The sequence below is a fragment of the Siphateles boraxobius genome, unplaced genomic scaffold (genome assembly GCF_051911475.1).
Source record: "Siphateles boraxobius isolate OS27281-9 unplaced genomic scaffold, OSU_SipBor_1 11, whole genome shotgun sequence".
Taxonomy (NCBI): domain Eukaryota; kingdom Metazoa; phylum Chordata; class Actinopteri; order Cypriniformes; family Leuciscidae; genus Siphateles; species Siphateles boraxobius.
The window spans coordinates 18,543,269-18,563,048 of record NW_027508711.1 but is presented as its reverse complement, the minus strand read 5'-3'; the positions used below and the strand labels follow the sequence as shown (position 1 = coordinate 18,563,048).

Below are 19,780 nucleotides of genomic sequence, written 5' to 3'. Positions count from 1 at the left end.
TTTCAAACAATCATAATATTTTGTAATATAATAAATGTGTTTACTGTCAATTTTAATCAGTTTAATTAGTCTTTTGCTGAATAAAAGCATTAATTTCTTTAAAAAATAAAATCTTACTCACCCCAAACTTTTGAATGGTTATGTACATAAATATAAATATTTGTCATTTGTTCTTTGATATTCTTATATTATATTTATATAAATTTATAAGGGAAATTGTATATCTTAGGTACTGTATCGATAGATAGATAGATCGATAGATAGATAGATCGATAGATAGATAGGTAGATAGACAGATAGACAGATAGATAGATAGATAGATAGATAGATAGATAGATAGATAGATAGATAGATAGATAGATAGATAGATAGATAGATAGATCGATAGATCGATAGATAGATAGGTAGATAGACAGATAGACAGATAGACAGATAGATAGACAGATAGATAGATAGATAGATAGATAGATAGATAGATAGATAGATAGATAGATAGATCGATAGATCGATAGATAGATCGATAGATCGATAGATAGATAGGTAGATAGACAGATAGACAGATAGATAGATAGATAGATAGATAGATAGATAGATAGATAGACAGACAGACAGACAGACAGACGGATAGACAGATAGATAGATACTAATAGTAAAAGGTATTTTTTCTATATTTTAAAATCACCTACACTACTTAGACTATACTACACTACCTTCTTCACTACGTTGCACCAATAAGGATTCATCTTAAATCTAGATTAAATCAAGGTTTATCTAATAATTCTGTTGCACCAAACTTTAAAATGTGTTAGGCTTATGAAACCTGTAGCCTATCCACTTCCGCAATGTTTTCATTGCCTGCTTTATTCTATCTGTCTCTCTACACTGTAATTTATAAAGATAGTTGACATTTTACAAGTTTATTTCTTTTATCGGCAAGAGATACTTTCTGGTAGTCAATAAAAAAGGAAATGGAATATTAACATTGTTGCTGTTTAATTAATCACAGATGAACGTTTTAATCATAGGTTAGAATTTGAAATCCTGATTTGTTAATCTGTGTAAAATTGAGTGGTGCCACACAACTCCATTTAAAATAAAATATTTTTTATTTTAGGTCTAGTCACAGATTAAAATTCATGTTTGAGCTGTTTTGACTGAAAGCAACTTGCACTGACATACCTTATACAGGATTTTTCCTGCATAGAGAATTACGAGGTGGCCGCCGCCATCAAATTTCTTGCCGCCTCCGGCTCTCAACAAAACTCGGCGTTTTGAACGAATCGGTTGAGTCAAATATTCAATTACCCATTTATAAACTGCCTCATTCTGAATAAGAGACTCAATGACTCGCTCATTAAGACGGTCGCCTGCCGCCACCCACTGGCGGTTTAGTTTCAAAGTATCATTCTTTTCAACATTCCTTATTTGTATATTCAAAAAATATTTAAAACAATCTCATAATCTCGTTTAATACAGTTGTAATTTTTCAGTGTAAATTTTTTAATTTGATTGGTAACAGCCTAGAGTCTTATTATTCTGATTTAATGTATTGATCAAATTTAAGAATTTGAAATAAAAAATATAGCATACATTTAATAAAATTGTGGGGAAAATGCCCTTTATAAAGTTTAAAAAATTATTCTGATAAGAGTGTTTTCCAACAGTGATTCAATGAAACATTGACAATTTAAGTTTGAAGAGAGTAAAGCCTCTGTAATTTTGCTAAAAAGAAGAACTTTTATTTGAAATAAATGTTAATTTTAATGTTACCATATTATCATGCTTAACACTGAGAATTTGAATAATTATAATGTGATGATCAGATGCAGATATCTAAATCAAAGAACATCCTAGATTTGGGCGGTTTGCGGGTGGATTATTTATTTTTAACAGTGGATTCGGGTGACTCACCAGAGTACAACAGATTAATAAATTTATCTTTAAAATGTACATATTGTTCTTCAGGGGGGGCATGCCCCCTGACCCCCCAGAGGTACCGAGCTCCACCCACAAAAGTACTGTGGGAAACACAGTAGGCTTTTTAATGGTCTACGAAAAATACAAATTTAATTATCTTATTATTAAAATACATGATGAGGATTTTAGCGCCTCCGCCTCATTTTGAGCCAGGAAAAACCCTGTTATATATATCTGTGCAATTGTTTTTTTCTCAAGATTCACACCAGTAATGTTTCTTTCTAAGGCATGGTTATAAAAGCTACTTAAATGTCCTAATTTATCTAAGGCCTAATCCTGGCTTAATCTAGGCCTTTATGTTTTAAGGCGAGACACGGCCGGCAAAAACACAGTTTTTTTTTTTTTTTTCACTGGTCAATTTTGAGATTTTGGGCTATTTGTCTTCAATAACATGTCTTCTTTCAGACTTGTGGTGAAAAAAAGTCAGAAATACACATTTAGGTCTTTATTTTACTACATTTTGTCTGTTTGTGTCTGTAGATTTCTCATAAATTCATCAAAAGTTGTCGTTATAAATCATCCCTCTGCTCCGTGATCGCGATCTGCACCCTGTCATCACACACACCGTTAGAAAGCTCTCTCTCTCCTGTACAATACTGCCGGATCCAAATATGGTCATTTCCTTTTTATCAGCAACCAATGATGAAAGTAAAAAGGGGGATTTTCCTCTAAATGCGCAATCTCATTGGCTGATGCTAAATCTTTAAAGCCCGTTCTCTCAAAATGACTTTTCTCTCATACTCCAAGTCTGCAATCTCCACTTCAGTAGCACCTATATACATCAAACTTTCCAGTCTTGTACCTAGTTATATTATGAAGACATTTACCGAGGGATTTGTAAATATACTATTCCTAGCCTGATTTATACAAGATTTTATTCCAAAAAACATGGCGAAAATCATTTTTTTTAAGGCTATTGGCAGTATATGCTGATTTACAGGATAACAAAAGTAGATATCTATAAATCCCTCTGTAATTTTTTTCCTATCTAATATGTGAACACAATGAAAAAATAATTTTGAACCTGGCTTTATTCAATACTCAGATTTCGTTTTTTAAAATATATGCAAATTAGTGCATATTTACTTAGATAATGCCCGATTTGCATATTTAAACATTAAATTACAGAAAACTTGTAATACATTTTTTCTCATCTTAATGTAGGTAATCAACTTGGAAAGTTTCATGTAGATATCTGCTAGTTAAAAAAAATATCCTATTCACCCGTAGTATCTCGCCTTAAAGGTACAATATGCAGGATTTTTGCAGTAAAATATCAAAAAACCACTAGGCAAATGTTATTTTGTTTTGTTGATTACTTACAATATCCAAAATGTTTACAACTATTTGTAAATCGTGAGAAAATTGTGATTTTGCGTGTGTTGCGTTGCGTGTGGCGCTGGTATACGTCTAGCAATCGCGCCCTGATTCACACCACAGTCATGTTAAAAACATAAATGTATTCACTCATCCATAAAAGATCCATCAGCTTGACGACAAGATCCATGCTTACGCTTAATGTGGAATATACGTCATCAGTATACGCCTTTGTTATTGTAAGAGGTTAGCGACCCCTGGTGGCGAAAATTCCTGCATATTGTACCTTTAAGTAGTTATTTGCTGTTGATGTCATGATAAATAATCAAATGTCCTAAATTTATTTTGAAATCTGCATGCATTAATGTAATATAAAAGAAACTGAATGTTTTGTTAATATAAAAGAAGTATCTGCAAAATGCTATTGAAATTCATTTTATATGTAGCATGTCACACCACAGCAAATAAAGCATTTATATCAAATACTGGTAAAATAAGTTTTAACTCCTACTGTATATGACCACTGTGACTCCATGTGACGCTCCTCCTGTTTAGCCTGCAGTAAGATCGAGCTGAAAAGGAAACTGATCCAGGACCAGCAGGAGCAGATCCAGGCCTTGAAAAGCAGTGTAAACGAGATTCGTGGAGAAAAGCTCCTGATCTCCAGCAACATGCAGAAGCGTCAACAGTTGGAGGAGCAGTGTGTGGAGTTCTCCACTGAAATCCAGACGCTCCAACGAGACATTCGAGTGAGGATTCTTTAATTTGCCTTTGATTCATAATGAGAAAAGTTCCCTTTCATAGGTTCACTCGACATTATTATTAGCTGACATTATCGAAACACCCTCCAGGTGTGACGATTATCTGAAACCTACGGTGGCCGAGAAGGGTCACAACACATACAAACGCCACAAAAACTACATATTCAGAAAACACCTCCAAATTCAGAAAACACATGCAAACGCCACAACAACTACATATTCAGAAAACAACTTTGTCGATTTCACATCACGTACGCTGCAAATATTCACAGCACGAGCAAATAGGGAAACGAACTGCAAACTGCAAAGACACCACGGAAATGTTTCCGGGGGGGGCCATAATCAGTGATGGACCCGCATCCATTCGGTTGTCTTCGCACTATCTGAATGTGCGCTTTTGTTGTCTATGGCTACAAGTAATGCATCTATTTAGTGACCAGAAGCGAGCTAGCCAGCTAGTTTCCAGCTAACAACGTTGGCAGAACGTTTAAAAATTATCTGCATGGAGTCGTTGACTAATACGTTATGGGGACAATAACTTAATATGTTGAAAACACACAAAACCACTTCAGTATCAGAGCACATCGACAAGTCTGTCATAATAAAAGAGAAACACTCACCTCTTGTAGCCTCTTATTTGCAGCGTACGTGATGTGAAATCGACGAAGTTGTTTTCTGAATATGTAGTTGTTGTGGCGGCGTTTGCATGTGTTTTCTGAATTTGGAGATTTTTTCTGAATATGTAGTTGTTGTGGCGTTTGTATGTGTTGTGAGTGACCCTTCTCGGCCACCGTAGAAACCTGTATAGAATCGCACCAATTCATTGGCTGATTGTGCTTGCACCGGTCACTAAGGCATGCGTCAACAGTGCTTTAAAAGGATGTGATCATGACATCACTCCTTAGATTTCTCTTCTTCAGAAATCTGAGCCATATACCTCCGGTTTCACAGACAAGGCAAGGTGTTTCTTCCAATTTGAATGGATACATCGTGTTTGGTAGCCTTCATCAAGTAGATTATTATCCTCTGGGTGAACACAATGGCATTTCGTAAGTATGTGGCTCTGTGTCCTTTTTAATTACGAGCAAGGACTCGCTTGATAAGTGTTTAATGACTTGTCAGCACTGCAAGAATTTTTAAAATCAAAGTTTTTTGTTTTTTTCTGAGGAAAGAATAATTGGAAATTCCCCGCTAACCAGTTGTGCCATTGCTGAAGCGCCGCATGAACTAAAGCTTAGAGATCTGATTGTTGATTTAGAGAGTGGAGGCTATGAATTTCGATGTCATACTTTCTCTTTCGCTCTCTCTTTCTCTCTCTCTCTAAATTGCATGCTAAAAGCCTTTCCGGTTGAGTTTGCACATGACGATTTGTGTCCAGATCTGGAGGCTCGTGATGCAATCTATTTGGGTTTGGAGAATCATTATGATGTTCTGTCCACAGCCGCTTCAGATTCTGAGTTCGTTGGCAGTCCAAGTGCGTTGTTCTTTATCCTGCAGTGAGTTGTCGGATGTTGTTTCTCGCACTGTGGATGAGCTTGGAGGAGCCAACTCCGCCTCAGGCTCAAGATACATGAGTGAAGCATATCTGCCTCGCAGGCCTTTGCCTTTCTTCTAGGATCTCCATCAGGGTATATCAATCACAAACTCAGATGCTTCTGAGTTCACCACTATCTCTAAAACTATCTCTGAGATGTAGGTGAAGATGCACTTATTGCTCAGATTCTAACTAGTGATTGGTTTGTTACAATCTATCTGAAGGATGAGTATTTTTGTATTCAAATTGTCCAGAGGCACAGGAATTTCCTCAGGTTGGATTTTACCTGTTTTGTTTTGTTTTTTCTGAATTGGCCCTGGCTCTCCTTTTATTCATGAAATGTATGGAAGGTGCTCTGGCCTCGTTGAGACTCTGGGGCAGTGGTTCTCAAACTTTTTACACCAAGTACCACCTCAGAAAATATTTGGTTCTCCAAGTACCACAATAACGACCAACATTAAAATACAGTAGTAGTAGGCCCAACTATTCAGCTACAGTTATGTACAGCTTAAAAACCAGGCAGTTTTATTTATAATAAGAACATTTATTATTGTCAGCCACTATTAACATAACATATTAACATAATTATCACGTTAGTTGAGCTCTATGCGCGATGGGCGCCACCTGATTATAATGGATAGGAATTTTATTGCCGCTTCCATAGACATCAGTGTGTATTTTACGAACTCTAAAAATATTGTTGTTTTTAGTACTTATGTAAATTTAAATGTCTGAAACCTAAAATAAACATTATGTGGATGAAAATGTCTGAAACCTAAAATAAACATTATGTGGATGAAAAATAGTTATGAATGATATGACTCCGCTGAGCGCGTACGTCTCTGGCTCAGCGCCAGCACACGCCTGAAAGCACCTTGGTGAAGTCATGCACTCACCGTTCTACTCACACCGGTGAGATCGAAATTCAGTGATTCCTTTGCGTACCACTAGAGGGAGTACCACACTTTAAGAACCACTGCTCTAGGGCATGCAGGTTCTAAACTACTGTGATCATTTAGATTTGGTTCTGATTTGCGGGGGCTTGAGTTGAGTCTAAACCTTCAGAAAGGCGTGTGCCTTCAAGTGTTCTTATTGAATTGTGGTGCAGAGATTGACTATTGGTACCGATTCACTGACTCTCTGGTTTTCTGCTTTATCAAGGCGTGAGGCAGCTAAGACATTTCCGCTCTGTACATGTTCCCTCATTGGATTTATCTTTTGGAAGGTTTAACGCATTCTCTATTTGAGCCAATGGAATCAGCTTTAGAGAAGAGTCTGATGCTTAAGACAGTGTTGTTATTGGCTCTGAGAAGAGAATCAGAGAATTACAGGCCTGGCCATGAACCCTTGTATGGATGGTCTGGTCTGGTGAATGTCTTGTAATGACCTAGGTTAGAATATATACCCAAGGTTGCATCAACTTAATTTCATTCCCAGGTTATGATATGTTGCCCTTTTCTTTTCCACCCTTTGAGTCTTGGGATAATGTAAAAGGTTGCATAGGCTTTGCCCAGTTTGGAGTTTTTTAAGTCGATTTCGCTGCTATGTGAAAAAATCCAACAGTTACAGAACGCACTGGTGCGTTTGTCGACCCCAGAGGGTTAAAGGTTTACGTTGACCATACAAGCCAATGGGGTAAGTCAAGTCTGAGCAGCTGATGTTGCATTGGGTGAGAAATGCTATTTGTAAAGCTGATGGGCGTGTGGGTTATCTTCGCCTCAGGGCACTTTTATAATCTTTATATTGACCTGTCCACAGGTTCCCAGTTTTTTCATTTGTTGGGTTTTTTTCTTGAGCGGGGTGTTCAAGTTTGTCAGTGTTTTATGTTTGTGATAAACCAGCAGTTGCCTTGTTGTGTAGTGGTGTGGTTTACTGTTGCCATTGCTTCAGCTCCTGTCTTAGCGTTAAATGAACCCATGAAAGGGAACATCTAGGTTACTTATGTATTTAAGTAAGAATGCATCAAAATGATCAAAAATGAAAGTAATAGACATATTAGTATAATAGTATAATGGCTTCTGAAAATTCAGCTTTGCCATTGCAGGATTAACTTACATTTTAAAATGTATTAAAATAGAAAACAGTAATTTGAAATTGTAATATTTCACAACAGGTTTTTTTTACTGTATTTTTGATCAAATAAATGCAGCTGTGGTGAGCATGAGATAATTATTTCAAAAATATATCTTACAGACCCCAGACTTTTGAACGATGATGTAATCATATTTTTACTGTTGTGTCATGATTTGTGTTTATTAGGATGCAAAGGAGCAGATGTATCCTCTAGCTGCAACTCTGGAGAAGCTCCAGCTGGAGAAACAGGACATTGCAAAGCGCAGGATGCAGAAACAGGAAGAAGGGCAAGAAAAGGTGTTGTGCATTTGTGTTTTAGGTTTTATTGGACTTATAATTGATGTTTACTGTGAAATTATTCTCCACAATGTATTACATGAAAGGTTGTGGATTTTTACTTTAATGCAAGACAAAGTCATTGCTTATCATCAGAGTTGACTAAAGCATTATACTTTCTTTTAGATAAATTCAATCAAGGAAAAAGTTAAAAACTTGACCCTCCTTGAAAGAGAGATCACCAAGTACATTGAAGAGGGCAAAGACAGCTACAAAGAGGTACGACAAAATAATGTGCAACCTCTTAGCTCTCGTTTCATAATAAATGCAAGTATTTTTTCCCATTTATGTTCTTTTTTTACTTTTTTCTTATTTAGCAAAAAGAAACTGAGCTACAAGAGATGGACAAACAACTACACGAGGCTGAAAAACAGCGAGAGAAGACCAATAAAGACATGGGCAACATACGACAAGATATTGACACTCAGAAGGTCAAGCAAAGCTTCATGTGTTTTTACTTTTGTTAGAACGGTGTCGTGTTAGCGGCCCCTGAGTTAATAACTAATGATCTTTGCAACGGAAGTGAATCGATCAAAACAAACTTTAGCTGGACAATAATTTTATTCTAGAGCTGCTGTAAAGCCAAAACAATCTCTGTTACTTTAATTTCCTATTATCACTGTGAAGCTGCTTTGAAACAATCCATATTGTCAAAAGCGCTATATAAATGAAAGTGACTTGACTTGACTTTGTTGTTGCATAGGCCTATATATACAATTGTAATTTAAATTATTCAACCCCCATTGCAAATCAGGTTTATTGGCAAAATGTACAGCCTTTCAGCTGTTTGCAATGAGCAAATCAAACTTTTATTGACTTTTGCAGTCTCAAAATTATTTCAACCCCTTAATGTCAAGCATCTTTATTACTTAGTAGAACCTCCTTATGCTGTTATGACCTGCTGCAAACGAGATGTTTAACCAGACACCAGCTTCTGGCAGCGTTTCTGAGGAATCTTAGCCCATTACTCATGTGCAATATTACCCCAGTAATATTCAGTAATTCTGAATATTAGAATATTTTTTAGTAATATTCCTGGGTTTGCGTGCTGCAACCGTCTTCTTCAAATCGCATCAGATATTTTCTATGGAAGTCAGGTGACTGTGAGGGCCACCATAGAATCTTCCAGGACTTCTTCTGAAACCAAGCCTTGGTGGAATTTGAGGTAAGCTTGGGATGATTGTGCTGTTGGAAGGTCCAATGACGCCCAAGCTTCAGCTTCCTCACTAGGATTTCCTGATACTTTAATGAATCCATCTTTGCTTCCACACGTTTTTTTTTTTTCAGCATATGCTTTTTTCTTCTTCCTCCAGACATATCGCTGATTTATAGGGGCGAAAACTTCCAGTTTTGTTTCATCGCTCCACAGAACAGAATCCCAAAACCACTGTGGCTTATTTATATGATTTTGAGCAAATTAGAGCAGACTTTTCTTGTGCTTTTGGGTCAGCAGTGGCGTACGTCTTGGAGTTCTGGCATGGAAACCACATGCGTTTAGTACGGGCCTTACTGTGCAAGCTGAAACCTCCTGCCTGTTGCCACCAAGTCTTGCTACAGGTTTTTTGCAGCACTATTTTCACTCGAGGGTTTTTCTTAAACTTCTCAGAAATCTGGTTGCAGCCATTGATAGCTTCCTTTTTCTGCCCTGTCTAGGTAGTGTGACCACTGTTCCTTTAACTTTGAACTTGCAGACTATGTTTCCAACGGTTTCTCTAGGAACATTTAGTGCCTTCACAATTTTTTTGTATCCTGTTCCTTGTTTGTGAAGGCGATGATATTTTCTCTAACTTTTTGGACCATTCTTTTGACTTAGCCATATTTCTAACATGCAATCAAGCGTGACACTCAACAGACCTAGCCAGTTCAGATATTTCATGTGTTCTAGCTCAAGCACACCTGGTGCAACTAATGAAGCCCTTGATTAGTTGCATTAGGTGTGCTTGAGACGACGCCTGTTTTGCAGATTTGTGTTGTTGTGAGGGATTCTATTCAGGGGGTTGAATAATTTTGAGACTGCAGAAATCATTAACAGTTGCATTCATGTAATCACAGATGGACTTGATGATGGTGAGATCAGATCTCCGTGTGGAGCACCGACTGTTGTCAGACTCCTTGTGCATATAAAAATCTCACTGGATTATTACAATTTATGGCAAAAGGAATGTTAGAAATGTAAACAGATATTTCCTACTGACACAATACAACAAAAGATATAAATACCTCGTTTAAATTAATTTTTGGGGGGTAAAAATACTAAAGTGCTTTAGCCTTTTGCACAGTATTGTATATATTAGTGCGTTCAATCGATTAAAAAAAACTATTGATTAATTGCACGTTTTTATTTGTAATAATTTCACATTTATTTTCCAAATTAATGTAGAAACAAACAGTAGCCTATATTTAAAATATTTGTTTAATGGAGGAAGGCCAGTATCACCGATACCAAAACTGCTATTGATGTCTCTATGAAATATATTTTTTTCCTCAATTTTAGCCATTAATTATAGGCATTTAGCATTACAGTATAATTTAATTCTACAGTATAGCTATTAATTTTAACATTTATAAGGCTTTAAAAAATATAACACCTTTTTATTTAACTGAACCTAAAACAATCTTTACATAAACCCATTAAAATAAATGTCATTTACATGTGTCTTTCAATATACAGTTTAAGGGCTCGATTGTTTTCCATTGGCCCAGTCAGACCGGTTCAGATTTTTACTTGCCCAGTCAAAATGCACAAAAAAGTTTTTGATCTCATTGCTTTTTGACCCATATAACCTTGTAAACAGAGATTAAGATTTTCAAGTAGGTCTAACAGAAATGTATTAAAGTTATCAAACACTTCACGGTTTTCACTGCATAAAGTATCAATTAAATATAGATTAATCCGTATTAAAGCTACAAATATTGTTCAATCAAGAGCAGTGAGTGATTTTCTCTTTTTCTTTTGTCCTTTGATTATCCTTAATGGCAGACTGCAGAAGGTTTATTAGGCTGCTCTCACTTTAAGACTTGCCACACATGATGTGGATCTGATTTTCTCAGATCTTATCATATGTAGGTCACATAGTGTTACATATGTATCACATCTCAACTCTTTACATTAATTTAGATGTTTTTCAATGCATTTTGTTGAGTGGTAATTTAAAAATTGCAAAATTATCGCTGATTAACCAGCTGAGCACACTTGTCTGAACGCATGTGTTGTCGCAAAGTGCTTACATTTCTGTTTTTCCTAACAAGGAAGCATGTTTTTCAATTTTTAATGAGGATATATGATTGTGTGATTTTTAACAGGTTCAAGAACGCTGGCTACAAGATAACTTGACCTTACGGAAGCGTGTGGAGGAGCTGAAAGAGGTGTCTAGAAAACGTGAGACTTTGCTTAAGGAGATGGGAAACATGCAAGTCGTGCAGTTGCGCAAGTATGAGATCACTTATACCTCTTATATACAGCTACCAAAGTGCCAGTTAGGAAGTCCTGACAATGTTTGACACTTTCTGAAGCTCAGAAAACGTTATATGCGGAGTATGTTCTTTGGTTTCCCTAACTCTAAATTAATCTCTCTCTCTAACTCTTAGTTTTTGCTCCTAACTACTTTAATGTCAACTAGTTTGTTTAAATGTTTACAAAGGTTGAGAGTTCAAATCTTAAAGAGTGTATCTTCTGTTGTCTAGTGAGCGGCGAGAAGTGGAGCGAAAGTTAGAGGACCTGAAAAAGAACCGCAGTGTGGCTGTCGGACGACAGAAAGGCTACGAGGACGAGATCCTTCGTTTTCGTAAAGAGCTCGATGAGGATCAGTATAGCCGGGCTGAGGATCTCTACAGAGACAAAATGATTGTGATGAGAACAACAGAGTTGGCCAATAAGGACCTGGACATCTACTATAAAGCCCTGGACCAGTAAGTAGGTTTTGTTATCAGGGGTTTTCTGAAGGGGTAATTTCAGGTAGCGGTTTGTCAGTGTGTAGGTTTGGTTTTGATGTGGTTCGGCAGACAGCAAGAAGCAACAATCAGCAACAGGCCATGTGTGCGATTACCTAGACTGAAGGAAGTCTGACTCAACGTTTAGCACTAATGATGCAGTTGAATCATCACTAACTGCTGGGCTTGATATCACAGGGACTCCACAAAAAGTCCCTTACCATGTTATAACCATTGCCATGTTTAGGTGTTGATACTATAGGTAAAATTATTTTTTAATGTATACAAAATTTGGTCCAAAAACACTATATTACACAATATACACATTTTTGTATATTTATTCAGAAACTACTAAGAAATCGTTCAGCAGATGAGATTATACAAAGTGTTTTACGTAAGAGAAACATAGAAAGCAATTTCTCATACAAGAGCAAAAAGCAATCACTGCAATATCCAGTAAAGTTAGAGTAAGCTACAACATAGGTAAAAATGCAGAAAAGTTATAAAAAAGAAAGCATCATTTTATTTGCAGGAAATGCCTTGTTATTGTACTTTAAAGGGCTCATGACATGAGAAATCAAATTTCCCTTGACCTTTTGACACCTAGGGTATTTTAATGGTAAAAAGACCTCTTATAAGTTGTTAAAACAAAAGCATTTAAACCGAGCTACAAAAGCAGTTTTTAGGATATTACTATGTCTGTGATGTCACAAGGGCAAATACGCTTGCATATGATATTTTTCCACACAATTGTGGGACTAGTACGAACACTAAACTCAGGTCCTTGTGGAACTATACTGGTTCAGATCATATTTTAATGTTGATTCTCTCCTGCATGAACACCCTGGCTAAGTGGTTCGAGGCACAAGCACTGACCACTCAGTTACAGTTTACTAGATCTTTCTACAATATACATTCATTTGCCTCGGCCAAATCTTAGTTAATTTTCCTTGGTCTCTGTTCTGCACAAATGTACAATTTCAGCAATAATTATTAAAAATGGTGGTCAAAAGGATGTTGCTGGTTTCTGTTGAGGAATATACAGAGGAAGTCACAAAAATCATTATCGTTGGTTTAGATCTGTATCGTCCTGTGTCTTCACAGAAGTTACATCAGCAGGCCTGTGGTTGTCTGAATTGTTCTGCCGTCATCAGCGTATCTACAGTGCAGAGGCGTTATCCAGACTTTTTAACCGTTAATCTTTAATTTCTTATTCTTTAAGATATATTCATTTTAATTTATTACCAAAACGTGTAAACTTGTAATGCATTGATACTACTGATAATTGCTGATTAATCAATAACAAAATATACCATATAGTGATGTAGTGATGATACTGGAATTCGATACAATACCTTAAAAAATATTAAATATTTTGATACCACAGGGAAAACTGCCATATACCACCACACAGATAATTTGTTCTCATCATTTTTTGATAATTGGGGTAGTTTTGTGGGATAGCTTACACACAGCACAGGGAGGCTTTATTTGAATCGTTGAACTGCATTTACAACAAAAAAAAGACAACTAAACAGTCAGTAATAAAATAGGAATAAATAAATAAACAAATTGCAAATGATAGCACAAATAAATAAAATAGAATAATTAGACAAATGAAATGAACATGGATTTAAGTTGTTCAGGTGGATCTAACAGTAGTATGAAAATATAAGTAATCATGTAAAATAACACTGGATAGTTTCTATTGTAAAAAATTAACAACAGATTTTTGCTTACAATCAGAGTTATTCAGTTAAGAGCAGTGAGTGATTTTCTCCTTGTCTTCTGTTATTTGATTAACATTTTTAGGTTTTAAACCTTTATGTTTATTAGGAGCTTATGCACGGAGCCAATATACTGTCACACAACATGTTTTTTTCTCACCTATTTGGGTTCCAAGACTGACAGTATTTACCTGAATAGCAAGACAGGCATTTTGACATAATTTTGTATCTATTTGGCCGTTTAATCATAAAAAGCCACGAAAAAGAAGTAAATTCGGTACTTCCGAGCTGTTTGAGAGGCTGATTTATGGTTTCACCACTTATACACACACAATGCAAGTACAATTCAACTGGAGCAAATGTTTTTATGAAAAGTGGAATAAAAAGTACAATATTATGCTTTGAAATGTAGTGAAGTAAAAGTTTCCCAAAATAAAAATACTGTACTTAAAAAAAAAAATGATAAAAAAAATGTACTTGTGTACAGTAACGAAGTAAAAATACTTTCCACCAAAGTTACCAAACTTCCACCAAACTTTTCCAAAAAAGTTACTGTCCACCACTTGTATAAAATTATTTTAGTCACTAATTAATAACCTGAAGTAACGTTAGTTAAAATACTAAGCCTATGAAAATAGGCTTTGCATTATTTTATCATACAGTGATATGTAAAAACATAAAACTGTCCATTAGAAGAGTTAGATTCTTGCTAACTGACCAACTGCCGATGAAATAAATCATGTGATGTCACATGATGTGACGTATAGGATAAATTACCCATTGCCACACCGAAAGAAGAAAAGGTTCCATTTATTGATTTTCCATAATTCATTTTATTTGTTCAAATACTATCAAAAATGTATTTAATAGGGGTGGCACAGTTCACAAAACCTTCGGTTCGTATCACGGTTTTAGGGTCACGGTTTTCGGTTCTGTACGGTTCTTGTTGTTATTTTTTCTTTTAATGTTTAACACTCCAGAAATGTACTTCAGCATATGATATAGGCTATAGCTTAATTATTCACAATTCAGGATACAGTATTAAAAAAAATGTATATCATGTAATCATGCACAAACTGAATTTGACTTGACTTTAAGCACATTATTGAGACCATCTCTGAGGAAAGCTAGGTGACATTTTTATACAGCAAGAGAGAAGACATTGATGAAATGCTTTTGTTTATTTGGCAAAAAAGGAGAATGTGTATTGCTATCTCTACAGGGACTTATGTGCATTTTTATCACACAAAGATTAAAATTAACTTGCATTTATCAAACTGTCAATGTCAGTGTAGCTCTTACAAAATGTTTATCTTTTAAAAGAAAAAGAAAGGAACTCTTTAAGCACTATCTTTTAAATAAGTCAAAATATGTTACACACATAATTGCCTATAATGAGGCTATAACAATAGCAAAGGCATAACCATAAAGTGAAACATAAGTTCAACCTCAACACAAAAACAGTGTCAACAATGCTTCTATTCCCTGAGAGTGAGGATACATTTTTTTCACTTGAAATTAAAGTGCAGTATTTGGAAACGTATGACTGGAGTCTCTTATCTAAACTTAGTGTCACTGTATATATTTCAATATCATAGGTAACATGAAATCAAAAATGTTCCCACACACCGGACTTCCGCATCCTCCAACTCCGGTTAGCCTTCCTCATCTCTCCCACTTGCCATTTCTGTACGTGACGAGACCTGCAGCACCCAATACTCCACTTTTACTGTATATAGTCTTGTTCGACTTGAACCGGCGCTGCACAGACCGATCGGTTTATGACATCAAAGTACCGCGAGAGTGACTGAAAAGCATACGGAGCCGTTGCTCTCGCGGTACTTTGATGTTATTCATGGATCGGTCTGTGCAGCGCTGGTTCAAGTCGAACAAGCCTCATATGTATGTCCATTGTCCACACATCTCTTATTTCGCGCGAAAAGTAAACTGTCTGAGGTCACGGGCACGAGGTTACATTGCGCACGCTTCGAACCGTGCGACGCACACACGCACCGAACCGAGACAAGCGAACCGAGCGATTCGGATGTTTTTTCATGACCGTGCCACCCCTAGTATTTAAGCATAGGTATGTTGTACATCTCAAGAGTATTTAGGAGTGAGGGAAACTAATTTGATGAAGGGCCTGGTCCCCGCAGGCCTCCTAGTGGCACTGACCCGGGCATTAGGAGGCAAACGCACAGAAAACATTCTTTCCTTCTGAAATATATAGCTGGGGTTTACATGTTGAGTATTAAAGCAATCCAAAATATCTTATAGATCACTACTGAAAATTCCTGAACCAGATTGTTGCGTACCAGTGGTCATTGGACAAAGCATGTTGGTCAGCTTCAGTAGATTGATTGGAAACTTGCCAAGGCTGAGAATTGGGTTTATGCATGTGACGTCACTTATATTCTCTATAGCTGATCAAATGGAGACTTTACACAGACAGCGGTCCATGGTTTTCTGCTTTCTAGGCCGTTGATTGGGTGTGGGCTGGTAAAACAGTTTTCTTCAAATGAAATATTGAGAAGTATTCACATCGAACCAGCTGACCCGTTCTTCTCACCATGATACCATCATTGCTGACTGTGCAGAAGAGTAGAGGAAGTGTGGCAATCTGATATGACACACCATGTTGAGATGCAAGATTTCACCTAATATCAATTCTAATAAATGGGTGAGAAAAAACCTAATGGTCAAAATTACAGTATTTTCTCACATTTTGTGAAATCCAGAGATGTGTCTTCAAAAATCTAATATCTAATAATAAATGCATCTCTACCACAGTGAAGCAATGATGAAGAAGTTTCGTTTTGTGGCGAGCCTTTTTAGCTGCTGGTGTTGGTGAGCTACTGCACTGTCAAATGTCACTTAATGCGTTGAAATAAAGGAGAATATTGTAGAAGGGCTTTGCTTCCCACAAAAATGAACAGTTTTTATAGTTGTGTGTGTGTACATTACATTACTGCTCGCTCGGCAGTAAATATTTCCATTAAATAGGAAAATGAAGAGCCTATGACTTGATCATTAATCATTATTGCAATGATCATTATGTTTCTAGCATAAATCTAGTTATATGTTTGGGAACAGTTCTTCTAATCCTAATCGATTGAGTAGGTAGCTTTTCATTTCGACTTCACGAACACGCATACTCATCCATGACACTCAGGATCTGTTACGCACCAAATCCTCCGCCATCGTCCTGTCAATCATCTCTCCTTACTCTCGTCATGTGATCCATGAAAGCTGCCACTCTGCAGCTTGTGCTGTATATGGAGCAGAGAAGACGCTTTCAGTTTATAATTGTAGCATCTGTTGTCCAACTGAAATAAATGATTTTTATTTAAATAAAAAAGCAAAACGACAGTGGGGGAGGTGCCTTGGTGGCCAAGTAATGTGATCGGTGTACGGCCGAACACTGAGTAACACCTGGAACACACAATACTGCAGCAAGCCTAGCATGCACAATTAAATAACCAATATCGTCAGATACCAATTTTTTCTTTTTTTTTTTATCTCTAATATTAGATGGTAATTGACTCGATACAGATATATCGTGCATCCCTAATATATATGAATATTCATTAAGCTCTTTTTTTTTATTACAGAACAATAATGAAGTTTCACAGCATGAAGATGGAGGAGATTAATAAAATCATCAGAGATTTATGGCGGAGCACATACAGGGGACAAGGTCTGCCTTTACACACAAATGTTTGTCTGCAATTATGGCTCTGTTTTCATGAATAAGGTGACAAATCTTTGTTTGATTGTTTTGAGACTTACTTTTATTCAGACACCTTCAACATGAAGCCCTGCATTTCAACCCGAGCCCGACGGGCCCCGACTTATTTACGCCCCTAGGGCCGGGCTTCGGGCCAATTTTCTCATCATAGTTCACCTGAGGGCCGGTGTTGTGCCGAAATATCGACTCCCTGCCAAATTATTACCCCCCTCGTTGAAATCAGTATCTGATTGCCTAATCCTAACCCATCCCTCACAACTAATCCTAAACCTACCATACTAGGGGGGTAATGATTTGGCGGGGGTCAGAATTCGGCACCACACCGGGCCTCGGGCCTTTTTTGGGTTATCCTTATTATATTTTTATATTTTTTATATATAGCTTATATAGCTTATATTTTTTATATATAGCTGTCGGCTCGGCTGCTTGGTCGTCATTTAAAACAAAATGCTCCTAACATTTGTCTAAATTAACAATAAATAAATGAAAAGAAACATAACTAAGAAAACTGACCTATTTTAATGGCTGCAAATTGGGCAGGCTGTCGCTGTGTAATAAGAGAAGAAAAAAAAAACGGACTCAGGTCGGGCTGATAATTTCGATGAGCTGTCGGACACGGGTCGGGCTCGGGCCTAGATTTGAGGCCCGTGCAGGGCTTTATTTCAACATAAAATGTACCACAGTAAAATGGTAATAAAATATGACTACAACTCAAGAGTTATCAAATCAGTTGATATTTCACTGGTTTAGGCCATCCCTCTGTTAGACTGTCTCACAAATGAATTAGGTTAAATTTTAAGTACACAATTAGATAATACCAATTTAGGTCAACCAATTAAGCAGTGCTTTATTTTGTTCAGTCTGTATGTGTACAACGGCTGCATTAGCAATTAAAGCAAAATATGGTCATGTCAAAGTGTCTGAATAATTTTTGGTCCCAAATTTTTATAAATTGTATTGGTAGTTCACTGTATGAAAAGTTTTTGGGTATAATATGTCACAGTTTACTTTATTTTGTCCTCCTCACTGACATAAATGAACTATAGTGTCCTGCACCCACTAGTAGAGAAATATTCAAAATTACTGTATATCTGGTGTCTGAATAATTTTTGTTTTTACCACACGTGTGTCTCCTGATCTCCCACAGACATCGAGTACGTAGAGATTCGCTCTGATGTGGATGAGAACGCCTCTGCCAGCCTGAAAAGAAGGACTTACAACTATAGAGTGGTAATGGTCAAAGGAGACACGGCTTTGGACATGCGGGGGCGTTGCAGTGCTGGACAAAAGGTCAAAAAGCAGCTACGATCTTGTGTTTCTCTATCACTCCAGTGAAAAAAAATCCAATCTCTCTTAGAATCACCCAAGGCTCCCATTTAAATGTTCACTGCTTGTTTGTCTGTAGGTTCTCGCCTCCCTTATAATACGGTTGGCTCTGGCTGAGACGTTCTGTCTGAACTGTGGGATTCTGGCCCTGGATGAGCCCACCACCAATTTAGACAGAGAGAATATAGAGTCCTTGGCACACGCACTGGTGGAGTGAGTCTTTTTTTAAACAAAACATAAATACAGCCAGTCTTTAAACATGAAACAAAACTTTTATTTGCCATTGGACACTTTCACCAACTAAAAGACGTGCCATTGGTTTCTTTGCAGGATAATCAAGAGTCGTTCTCGCCAACGCAACTTCCAGCTGCTTGTCATCACCCACGACGAGGATTTTGTCGAGCTCCTGGGGCGATCCAACTATGTGGAGCATTTCTACAGGATCCGGAAGAACCAGGACCAGTGCTCAGAAATCACAAAGTGCAGTATCAACACACTCAACTCCTACCTGCACTGATGCCTCAGATCCGATGAGAGAAGAAAGACTGTTAGTCTATATTCAGAGGTGACATAGAATCAAAGCTCAATTTATTGGACAGTTGATTAGCATGATCTAAACATAAGGCATATCAGTCTCCATGTACCAAATCTGGGCCAAATCTAAGCACCTGGCAGGAAATTGTCCACATAACCATACATGCATTAATTGTCAAGTTAAATTGAATGCAACAATTTACATAAGAATGTTTTTGCGTGAAATTTACATAGGAAATTTGTTGTTTCATGAAAGGCACAATGTGATTCAACTTAACTAATATTAGTTTGTACATTTAGTTGCCGACTTCTGAAATATTAAAAAAATATGTTCTTGTTCTAATTTCTGAATCATGATCAAATTATTTGTGACCTCACGTCATGATCTGTAATAGCTGCATCAAAAATATTTGGATTAGAGCTATCGATTGATTTCAAAAATAAAGTAGTTAAGGTTTCTGTAATTAATCACGAGTAATTGCTCCTAACATAAAAAATTGTAATCATCAATATATTT

The 19,780-nt window shown here is 36.7% G+C and overlaps 1 protein-coding gene across 2 annotated transcripts in view; it reads left to right on the top strand.

Annotated features, from left to right (window-relative positions):
• The window catches only part of rad50 (RAD50 homolog, double strand break repair protein), a 41,437-nt gene extending 21,831 nt beyond the window's left edge, over positions 1 to 19,606 (top strand). For both annotated transcript variants that reach the window (XM_077197288.1, XM_077197289.1), the window contains exons 17-26: positions 3,850 to 4,043; positions 7,849 to 7,959; positions 8,125 to 8,217; positions 8,316 to 8,429; positions 11,302 to 11,429; positions 11,683 to 11,907; positions 17,267 to 17,352; positions 18,551 to 18,693; positions 18,809 to 18,942; positions 19,060 to 19,606. In XM_077197288.1, the coding sequence (XP_077053403.1) occupies positions 3,850 to 4,043; positions 7,849 to 7,959; positions 8,125 to 8,217; positions 8,316 to 8,429; positions 11,302 to 11,429; positions 11,683 to 11,907; positions 17,267 to 17,352; positions 18,551 to 18,693; positions 18,809 to 18,942; positions 19,060 to 19,246 (1,415 nt within the window). In that variant the 3' untranslated portion in view covers positions 19,247 to 19,606. The remainder of the gene's footprint in view (positions 1 to 3,849; positions 4,044 to 7,848; positions 7,960 to 8,124; positions 8,218 to 8,315; positions 8,430 to 11,301; positions 11,430 to 11,682; positions 11,908 to 17,266; positions 17,353 to 18,550; positions 18,694 to 18,808; positions 18,943 to 19,059) is intronic.
• The last annotated feature ends 174 nt before the right edge of the window (positions 19,607 to 19,780 follow it).